Raw genomic sequence first — 10878 nt, 5'->3', positions numbered from 1 at the left:
ATCAAGTATATGAAAAAGATTAAGTGTTTATAGAAGATAATATATTTTATATAAGAGAAAGCTTTTATTATACAAGAAAGCTCTCAAGAGAATACAAAGGACTCTTAGAATTTTTGACTCTTTAGCTTATGGTGAACAACCCTCACCAAACTAGATATTTATAGTACATGGCTTAAGGAATATTACATAGCATATTCCTTTCACACATTTTTACACACACCACTCATCAAGTCTTCATACTACTTATTACACTTTTATTCTACATCAATATTTTGCTTCACACCATACTTCATATCAATACTTTACTTCACACCATAGTTCACATCGATACTTTTCTTCACACCATACTTCACATCAATATTTTACCTCTCACCATACTTCACATCAATACTCCACTTCGTATCTTTATTTATTTCACATCATACTTTTTTTTTGAGTGCACCTATTTGTTATGAGCAAATGTTGAGCTTAATCATAGAGTTATATTGATAAATTGTGAGAGATTATAGTAATTGCAAAAAATGATAATAATCATAACTCAAGAATCAATAAATATTTCGCAAAGTGTAACTCTAATCTTTTTCTTGATACTTCAAAAACGGCCGACCACAAATATCATCAAATTGGCACTATCTCCTCGGGTAGAATCCCATAGCTTGGTTCACATTGCGCATTGTAATATCCCCTAGCTCCGTGGCTCTGTCCGCACCTTCTGACAGTACTTTGTCCAAATACTCTGGTTCTGCTATTATCTCCTGATAACGAGCCTGACATGGAAACATATACAAAACCAAATATTTAATACCTACTGCATATGAGATGCTCTTCTAACCATTTACTTATAGACTTCTTTTCTACGATATGATGAGAATATGGTACAAACTCGAAGGAAAACACTGTATTGGTTAAAGATTTTGACTTTACAGACCTGGATTGGACTAAGATGTTCTATCAAAGCATCTGCAAGGAGAGGTTTAAATGTGCCCCAGCTCAAATCTTTGCATTCCTCCTTCACTTTCTACAGCCCATTAAAAATGTGTTCACTGATTATCTGAGCGAGTAGTTATTGTGGCCAAGGGAGTAAATGACATTTGAAAACATATCCGTGACCCAAATCTTTAGAGGCAAACCATTATCTCTTTCTCCATACCTCTTTCGTCTTGCCCGAAACAATCTGATATACTGAGAGGAGATTGTTGCATTCAGGTCTCTCAGCATTGTCAAACTCAAGGCTGTTAGAACGGCAAGAAACATAAACTTTTTTAATATAGATATCTAATTTAACAAGAAAAAAGAAAGAAACAAACTTTGCATTGCGAGGAAATTTCAAACGACAAAACTAGTACTCACCCTGCAAATGAGTCTGTCTTGCACCGTTTTATCTTGTCTGCAATCAACTACACAGTTTTCAAAAGGAGGGATGAGAAATGGATTTAGTAGCAGAAGATTGATCACATACAACCAACATGAAGCAGAATTCAACAAAGTGCGTTGTATACATTATGAATCACCAGGCAAGTATAATTCTATGAGCCCTAAGAACATATGACACATGAACAATATGATGTGCGTTGTATGGCATTGTAAATTGTTGCAGCGGTTGTCACGAAGAAAAATTAAGAAAATTGAACGTCATAACATTCATGGAAATGGTGAGCAGTGTATCATATTCATGCTCAATGAGAAACTGCTATTTCAAAAGATTTACAAACATCAGTGAGTTCATTTTACTTACGTCTTTTGAGTCAAGGAGATTGATCCTGGACTGGTCAGAAGGTGCAGACTTGGACATCTACAAAATTACATGGCAGTAAGACCTCAGTAACAAGTAGGAAATTTTATAAGCAAAGCCCAAAAATTGTATTGTTCATATGATCTTCTGAAGTCGACAAGATCTATTTAGACCAGTTAGGAAGGCAAATCTCAGAAGCGTGTAAATCCTTATAACTTCTCTAGAAACTAAAAAGAAACAGGCTAGCTAGTAGTAAAAGTCTCTTAGATGTTAAAGAATACAAAGGGTTAACCTCAATATATTTCTAATAGGATTCATGAACTCTATTCATCTTCTCAAAATTTTGTTTACTTAAGACCTATGGCGACCAACTGCTGAGTGCAGAAAGAAAGATAAATGACATAAAAGTAGCTGTGAAAGGAAACATTCTACCTTGGAAAGACCATCAGTAAGAGACATTACACGGGCTCCAGCTTGTGGTATGAGTGGTTCTGGTATCTACAAACAATATAAATTTGAAGAATGATTAACCATCAGTGATAAACCCACAAAGCCACACAATGATAATAGGAGAAGCATTTGGAAAGTCTCACCTTAAAGAGCGAGCCACCACGCCTGGAAATGAAATCCGACAATGTCAAATGGGAAATAAATACAAATGAAGAGGAAATCCAGCCATTAGAAAACATGAAAAGCATAGATCGTAAGGACTTGTTTAAATGGTAAAGTCAACATACTAACTGCACAGAGAAATATTTTATACCCTCCTAGCTTCTTCCACTTCCTTCCACCATATAAATTATTCATACGCTGTGCAATTTCGCGGGCAAGCTCTAGGTGTTGCTTCTGGTCCTCACCAACAGGGACAAAATCCGCCTGCAGAGGGATGTGGCAGAGTATAAGAATGATGCAAATCACAAATGGGTTGTCTCACATGCAATAAGCAAGCATGTATTTACATGCACTTCTTAACTGAAAAACAAAACAATCCCAAAGATGGTTGGCCGAAAAACTCTGGCATGAGCTTAGCTATATAAGGTCATTTTACCAGTCTTCCTTCTTCATTTTAAAATTTAGATCACACTCACTATTTTAAAGCATCACCTGATACAGTAGGATATCTGCAGCCATCAGATCAGGATAAATTAACAAAGCGGCACTAGCGTTCTCACCCCCCTGCCAAAAAGGATGAAAAATGGAATCAGAAACAGAACCCTATATGTATATAGTCACATCCTAGACACAGCAAAAAGACTAAGTTGACTATGTGTTACCTGTTCTTATACTCAATACAGGAAAAAATTACATATGTTGATTAACTAGTAATATTAAGAAATCAGCAACAAACCTCATAAAGTGTTAGGCAGAGACCCGCTTTATTTATTTGAAGCGCATAATGATGAAATAGAATACGTTTAAGACCATGAAGCAACCATATACTCACCTCTTTGCGAGATTTCTCTTTGAATTGAATCATTTTCTGTAGCCAACCAATAGGTGTTGATGCACATAAACGCCACATCAACTCCGAATGAGCGCTTACGTGAGATTGCACAAATACTGAAGCCTTAGAAGCATCAATACCACATGCTAGATATAGTGCTGCAGTATCCCTAGTTGCCTTTCCTAGTTGTTGTGCATCATATGGAAGAGTTATCTACATAGATCAAGAAAGATATAAATAAAGACTGCAAGAGAACTATTACCCGAAATTAGAAGGTAGATAACTCATACCGCGTGAAGGTCTACGATGAAAAAGAGTGTCTCATATGTATCCTGCAAACACATAAACACAAAACGCCTGAAAAAGAAAGAAAGAAAGATAAATTTTGTAGCAACCAGAAAACATAAAAACTAAAACCTTTTTCCTAAAGTCTTTAACTTTACAACAAACCAACTAAAAAAGTGATTAGATTTGCAAATGTCTCATACATTGGTGACTCAGGAAGTCATTACCTTACAAAGATCTTAACCTTACATCAAACTGAATACATTTCTTAAAAGTCTTCAACTTTAGAACAAAGCATCTAAATTTGATGAATGTTGCAAACGCTAATGCTTATAGACTGACTAGAAAAGAGAAAGAACCTGAAGAGCGACCCAATTTTTGATAGCGCCAAGATAATTTCCTAAGTGAATTGATCCTGTAGGCTGAACACCAGAGACCACACGTTTCCTGCAACCAGGAGAATCAAAAACTCAACAGAGAATGCAAAAGTAAGGAAATTGAAACTAGAAGAAGGTAAAGGCAAGATTTTTAATACTTTACAGAAGGAGAAGTGTCATCTGTAGCGGCGGCGGCAGAGCAACAGCATCGGAACCCTTGTCCGGTGACCTGAATGGGAGAAAAAGAGCCGGAGAGAGAGGTGGGTTTTGTGAGGAATCTACTAGTACGAGACCCGAGACGAGAGAAGGTAGAGAGGATGAGAAATTGTGAGAGAGTCGTGGCGTGCCCCATTCTCGTTCTTCTTCTTCTCTCTCACTCACCGTCTCACTCAGAAGGTAGAGAGGAAGATTGGGTTTTTGTGAAGATTGAGTCCGTGAGGGTCACGCGGCTTAACAACAACATATATCTTCAAAGTCAAAACCACAATTGTAACCTTTCCAAGCAAATGCAGTTTACTCATTTACTGATTTTAGTTTTTACTTTTTAGTCAAAAATTAATCAATTCGTTAAGTACTGTCTTTGATTAAGAATTGGCTAGGCGGTCGAGGAGAATGTAATGTCCCTCACCGAAACTAGTACTCGGATGTACTTACGTGCAATACGACCAGCCGGCAAAATCTAATAAATCTGTAGAAAAAATACAACATTGACTTGGTCGTTCAGGAGGCTTAAGCGAGAGAGTAAAGAAGTACTAGTAATGGCCGAGAACGAACGATCAGAATGATTCTCCGACAGACGGAACATGGTACCAAAGCAAGGTTTTCGACCATAACCATTCTATTGGCCAAGAAACCTTTAGGTAAAGTCCCTAATTTAGTTTCAGACTAAACCTTATGGTTTGGTCGAGAGGAAAGTAGAAGTTATCGAGAGAAAATAGGTTTGGTCGAGAATGTGCGATAGGATGCTGAAACCGGACGTTGGACAGCCAACGCTCTCGGTAGCCGGACGAAGGATTCATTGCCAGTGCAGATTGTTCTCGATGATCTGCACGAGAAAGTGTTCAGTAAGTCTGTTTCTCTAAGCCAAAAAATAGGGTTAGTGCCTATTTCCTACTAAGGTTGGGGTTCCCTATCAAGGAAGCCTATATTTACACCTTATGCACAGACAACCTGAAATGAAACGGAAGGGGGTTAATAGTGGCTGGGAGGATGAAGGACTGGTAGCGTGAGATGGGGATGGAGGGGGAGTTGGGAGGCGAATAGGAGTAGGCGGCTTCACTGTCGGACACGAGCTGGCGTAGTGCCCGATCTCTCCACAAAGCAAACAAATGTTGTATGATGGAGCATATGGACTGTAATATTGACACTCTCGAGGATAGTATCCAGTACGCCCATATATAAAACAGTACGACATCTGGGTGCCGGATATGCTACCTAACTCACTCATCGGGAAAGTATCGGCCAACATGTCTGGACCGAGGTTGAGGACCGGCGAGTTTTCTCTCCATATCATCGTAAGTGGACTGTTTGGAGATGGTATAGTAAACTCCCCAAGGTCTATAATGGGTTCGGTTGGTTCTTTTGGATCTTCTTCAAAATTCTCCACTTCTTCAAGTTCGTTGGCATTCACCAACGAAGAGAACGGGTATGTTGGGCACAACGCAACCGATGGAGTACCAGAACCGTCAGAGAATATATCGATGATGCTTGACGGACCTCCAAAGGTTCGAAATGAGTTAAACGAACCCGATGAAATACTGATATAATCTTCGACCATGAAGACTTCCTTCTCTTCTGGTTTCGGCTCCACACAAACACAATCGTCCGAATTTTCCTTGGTCCCTCCCTCATAAGTGCGTTTCTCGTTAATATTGGTCTCTCGGGCAATTTTCTTGAGTCGTTCTTTCGGAGTATTTGGACAAGACTTGGATTCACGCTCAGTAGCACTCCTTGATGACTCCCCTCTCACAATCTCACGGTACTCATATCATGGGGGTGGGAGACCCGACATCCTACCCCCTCTCCCAAACCTACCTCGGCCATGTCCACGACCACGTCCCCTACCTCTTTTCGGTGGCATACTACAATACAAACAGATCATAAGATCCTAAATCCCATTAAAATAAGGTTTTTCAAATGACCGAATCAATCTCCTAGACAGCCCTTGCGACGCATTTACTCGATAAAACATTAAAAACATGGTTTCCCATAGTATCGTGTAACCATACTGTGATACCACTCTTGTAACACCCAATACCCGTCCTAGCACTAAGAACGAATAGGGAGTGCTACTTAGGACCCCGTAGTCGGTCGACCAAGGTTGCCGAAACGAATTTGTTCACCAATGTCGTTCAACCACGAGTGCCCGACCTCCCGGACACGGCCTAAGGCTTTGCAACCCGTACCGCGAACGAGATTTGTGTTAAGTTCAGACAAGACTTAATATCAGTTGGACCAACCATTTAAGCTTTTGGAAAATTCGAGTCTTTGTACATATATAGTATATGAATAAATGGTTACCGAAAGCGTTACGAGTCAGATCCTTTTTCTTAAAAATCATACATAGTATAATTAGTATGAATTTATAAAGGCTTTAAAACCTACTTTGATTCGTCTAGGTCACTTGCTTCACTACGAGAATATTCGGCTAAGAAAACCTGTACAATTAAAGTAGGAACATAAGTAATCTAGCATTACTTAGTGAGCCTGTAGTATTGCGACACATCGTCGGACACTAAGACGGCTCCAAACAGCGACACCTCGCTAACAGATAAAAACAAGGGTTTTGGATAACTATCGCCTGAAATGGATAAGGTAAGCGCCCTAACGGATAAACATTGCCCAAGAATCGATTCGGACCGTCCGTTTCCTTCACCGGCCGATATTGCATCATGACCGTCGGTACACGTGAGTATCGCCATTACCGGCCATCGATCATCGGTCGACGGTCGACCCTTCCTTTCCGTCTAATGTCGGCTTAGAGAAACAGACTTACTGAACACTTTCTCGTGAAGATCATCGAGAACAATCTGCACTGGCAATGAATCCTTCGTCCGGCTACCGAGAGCGTTGGCTGTCCAACGTCCGGTTTCAGCATCCTATCGCACATTCTCGACCAAACCTATTTTTCTCTCGATAACTTCTACTTTCCTCTCGACCAAACTATAAGGTTTAGTCTAAAACTAACTTAGGGAAGATACCTGAAGGTTTCTTGGCCAATAGAATGGTTATGGTTGATAGCCTTGCCTTGGTACCATGTTCCGTCTGTCGGAGAATCATTCCAATTGTTCGTTCTCGGCCATTACTAGTACTTCCTTACTCCCTCGCTTGAGCCTCCTGAACGACCAAGCCAATGTTGTATTTTCTTTACAGATTCATTGGACCTAACGCCATTAATCGGGAACTAGTTTTAGGGTTATTTTATTTAATTAATAAAAAATAATAATTATCTAGTATTAATATATGTATAGTTTTATTTATGTTAATGGAAAAATATAATATAACATAAAAAACTATAATACTGGTTTCAAAATGGTAGTTAATAAATGAAAACTTATTAACCAAATTTATGATTTTCATAAAATTTTGAACATAAATTATTGTAAAATATCATAAAATTTTCAATCTAAATGTTTAATTACGAATAAAAAAGATAGGCAGAGATTAGTCATTAATCGAAACGGATAAGGTGGGTTTAGAAATTATACAAGGAATAACCGGAGCTAGGTGGAATTTTTTTAAATAGAGAGTAGTGTCAAACAATTTTTAAATTTTTTTTTTATCACAGATAGAATTTATCAATTGTTTTGTTCATATAATTAGTTTGTAGAAAAATAAAATAAAAAAATCATTTTTGAGTTAACTCATAAAATGTAATACTTTTATTTTAAAATTAATTATTTAGTAACAAAATGTAAAAAAGAAAAATAGACTAAAATAAAAGTTATAATGAGAGCTCAGAATATAAGAAAATTGGATTAGCTACCTCACTCCCCTCTCTTCTCAATCCATCCACACTCAAAGACTATGGCCTCCCATTGCTCCATGAGAGCAATCCTTCTCAGATTCTCCAATGGCGTCTCTTCAAGATCCATTCTCAACTCCACTAACCATCGTCTTCTTCTTTCTATGACCAACTCTTTCTCATCTCTTTCCTCAATCTCGCCTCACACTACTTCGCATTTCACGGCTTCACGTCATCAATCAGATGACCTGAACTCTCGCAAGCTTCAAGTTAGAAAGATTTCGATTTCGACTCCTTTATGTATGGGTCGTCGCTCTTCCAAAATCGCTGGTCGAAAGGTTCGTTATGGTTTTGAGTTGTGAGGTTCTTAGCTTTTATGATTATGGTAAAATTTAGTACGAATTTGAATGATTTAGAAGTGTTGCGTCACTGTTGTTAGTAAGAGTTAACAATTGAGTGGTTTTGATGAGGGTAGAGCTCGTAATTGTTCATGCCAACCATGTGTTTGATGAAATGCCTAAGAGAATGAGTAGGTTTTGTTGATGGGTTTATATGAACAAGAATCATGTCATTGGAAAAATTAAAACTTGCAGGTTTATGTCAATCTTGAATCATCATATGTTTATATTGTGAAGCATATTGTCAAAGTGTCTCTTGCTAGTGTAGTATCAAAATCAGAATGTAAATACCCAATGTTCTCTTGAAACTTGTGGGTGCTTTTGTAAATGAAAATCACATATTACAGTACAATATTGTAGTTAAGAACTCTCAGATTGAAGTTTCTAGTGAATACAGGGGGCTCAAGATTCAAAGAAGGCGAAGCTATACTGTAGAATTGGCAAGGAGGTTGTATCTGCGTAAGTTTTCAACACTTTTACCAATTTTGTATCTTTTTTGTTCGTTATTAGGTTGTAGATAACGAACTTGCACAGTAGTGGTAGATATAGAGGCTGTTGAGATTGTTAAGTTCAATTTCTTACTTTGTTGTGGACCTATGCTTATGACAATAGGAATCATGTGTGGGTTTATCATCATGCAGTGTCAAGAAAGGGGGTCCAAACCCAGTTTCGAATACCACTCTAGCTACTATACTTGACAAAGCTAAGGAACTGGATGTACCTAAGGACATTGTGGAGCGTAATATAAAAAGGGCTTCTGAGAAAGGGCAGGAAGCTTTTATAGAGAAGATATACGAGGTTAGATCAGCATTAATTCTAGTTATATGTTTGCAAGTGAGACCGTTATGGTGAATTATCCTAGTAAGGTTGGGAAAAGGCGTGGTAATTTAAAACCCATGAACTGGTTTTAGATTATCATTCTAACCTGGCCAAGTATGTGGTTACCGAACTTAACACAACTTCACTACCTCAGTATCTTGTTCATTTTAACGATTTATTTTTCTATGCTCTAGGTATATGGCTATGGTGGAGTTAGTATGGTAGTCGAGGTCTTAACAGACAAAATTAATCGATCAGTGGCAGCTATTAGATCGGTTGTTAAGGATTATGGGGGAAAAATGGCTGATTCAGGATCTGTCATGTTCAAGTTTAGACGAGTTAGGGTAGTGAATATAAAGGTCACCGAAGCTGACAAAGATCAGCTCCTTATTATTGCCTTAGATGCTGGAGCGGAGGATGTTATTGAGCCCCCAATTTATGAAGATGATACTGATGAAGATAGGGAAGAAAGGTATAAACAATAGAATATGTCTAAATCTCTTTAAAACGCTGAATTTCTTAGCATTTCGCTCTTCCTGTCAGTATTATGTTTATGTTTTTCTGGTGGTGATGAAAACCTAAGCTGTGTTGGAGATAGAAATATGCACTTCACGGGTTCGAAGTTTCTTCTAAGATTGAATCTAAAAAGTAATCAAGTGAGGGTAGACCTAGTGCATTTTCTTCTCATAAACATCTAAATTGAAATAAAAGTTTTCATACCAGGCGATCTGAAACAAGAAATCCATCTTGCCACATATAGATGAGTCATGGGTGTGATGAGATGATCCCTAGATAACTCATAAGTATACTTTTATGTTCTTCTTTTGTTTCATCTGTTTCTTATCTCTCTCCCTGTTCAGGTACTATAAAATTGTAACTTCATCTGAGAACTACTCAACGATATTATCAAAGCTACGTGATGAAGGAGTGAACTTCGAGCCTGACAATGGCTCTGAACTGCTCCCGCTGACAACAGTTGAGGTAGTAAATCTCCGCTCTGTACTGTAACCTCTGCGCCATGACCCTTTTCGTCATATCTAATGCTACGTGTCGATTCTAATCTTTCTATTGTCAACATGTCGTTATTCTTCTTTTAACTTGTCAAATACATTGTAGATTGCATATGCTATATAACCAAAGTCGGAAGTGGCAATAAAGCTGATGCCTCCCTATGATTACTGGGGACTGTTGTTTGTTGTTGCAGGTGGATGATGAGGCCATGGAACTGAACAAAGAGCTTATGCAGAAACTACTAGAACTTGATGACGTTGATGCTGTTTATATCGACCAAAAATAAAAGGACTATACGTTAGAGGAAGCTCACAACCTCTGAACTGGTTTTGCTGAACGCTGCATATATATTCTGAAGAAGGAAATGATGGTTTTTTTGGTACACACTTACATTTTAACTTCTTCTAGTTTCCAATCTGAAGCCATAAAATCAAAACTATTATACCTTTACAATAATAAGTTTTTTCACAACCAAAGACTGTTTTAACAATTTTATTTATAATCATAATGATGTAGCCTTATTTATTTGATGGACTGTTTTATGTATAGATTGAGCTATACATCCAAATTATAATAAGCCTAATGCAAGCTGTGAAGAAACTCAGATCAATTAACAAAAGTTCACATAGCTTCCTCACTGAGAACATGTTTATTGGTAGTTTCCTAGGTTTTGTTCCTAAACATATTTTAGTATTAAAATTTAAAAGTTAAGAGTTAAGAGACTGGTTTTTTGTTTAAAGTTTTATGTGTGTTTATTGGTACGCTCTTAACTTGTAGTTCTTAACGAATAAAAAAAATTACAAATGAAATTTAACTTAAATGTAAAATTATAGAGAGAGACTGAAATT

General features: G+C 37.7%; 2 protein-coding genes across 2 annotated transcripts; one reads left to right on the top strand and one right to left on the bottom strand.

Moving 5' to 3' along the window:
- Positions 1-462: 462 nt before the first annotated feature.
- On the bottom strand, positions 463-4269 carry LOC17888113 (tryptophan--tRNA ligase, chloroplastic/mitochondrial). Its single transcript, XM_006294264.2, has 13 exons — positions 3997-4269; positions 3821-3908; positions 3467-3508; positions 3177-3389; positions 2837-2908; positions 2496-2608; positions 2326-2347; positions 2165-2230; positions 1736-1792; positions 1351-1397; positions 1151-1232; positions 929-1018; positions 463-767 (listed from the first exon to the last, which is right to left on the bottom strand). The coding sequence occupies exons 1-13, from the start codon at positions 4188-4190 to the stop codon at positions 630-632; spliced, it is 1224 nt and encodes a 407-aa protein (XP_006294326.1). The 5' UTR covers positions 4191-4269; the 3' UTR covers positions 463-629.
- A 3547-nt stretch (positions 4270-7816) lies between these two features.
- LOC17888348 (probable transcriptional regulatory protein At2g25830) lies at positions 7817-10578 on the top strand. Its single transcript, XM_006294515.2, has 6 exons — positions 7817-8140; positions 8598-8659; positions 8842-8998; positions 9214-9491; positions 9880-10000; positions 10224-10578. Exons 1-6 carry the CDS (start codon positions 7865-7867, stop codon positions 10314-10316), a joined length of 987 nt encoding a protein of 328 aa, XP_006294577.1. The 5' UTR covers positions 7817-7864; the 3' UTR covers positions 10317-10578.
- The last annotated feature ends 300 nt before the right edge of the window (positions 10579-10878 follow it).

The sequence above is a fragment of the Capsella rubella genome, unplaced genomic scaffold, assembly GCF_000375325.1.
Source record: "Capsella rubella cultivar Monte Gargano unplaced genomic scaffold, Caprub1_0 scaffold_4, whole genome shotgun sequence".
NCBI classification, from domain to species: domain Eukaryota; kingdom Viridiplantae; phylum Streptophyta; class Magnoliopsida; order Brassicales; family Brassicaceae; genus Capsella; species Capsella rubella.
Note: the sequence above shows the minus strand (reverse complement) of the source record. Positions and strands in the feature narration are given on the sequence as shown.

Coding starts and splice junctions, on each gene's coding strand:
- LOC17888113 (XM_006294264.2), bottom strand. CDS start 4,190: ATGGGGCACGCCACGACTCTCTCACAATTTCTCATCCTCTCTACCTTC. Junction 2,348..2,495: donor AAGTGGAAGAAGCTAGGAGG/GTATAAAATATT, acceptor TTTCATTTCCAG/GCGTGGTGGCTCGCTCTTTA. Junction 1,793..2,164: donor TTACTGATGGTCTTTCCAAG/GTAGAATGTTTC, acceptor GTAATTTTGTAG/ATGTCCAAGTCTGCACCTTC.
- LOC17888348 (XM_006294515.2), top strand. CDS start 7,865: ATGGCCTCCCATTGCTCCATGAGAGCAATCCTTCTCAGATTCTCCAAT. Junction 8,999..9,213: donor TTATAGAGAAGATATACGAG/GTTAGATCAGCA, acceptor TCTATGCTCTAG/GTATATGGCTATGGTGGAGT. Junction 10,001..10,223: donor TCCCGCTGACAACAGTTGAG/GTAGTAAATCTC, acceptor TTGTTGTTGCAG/GTGGATGATGAGGCCATGGA.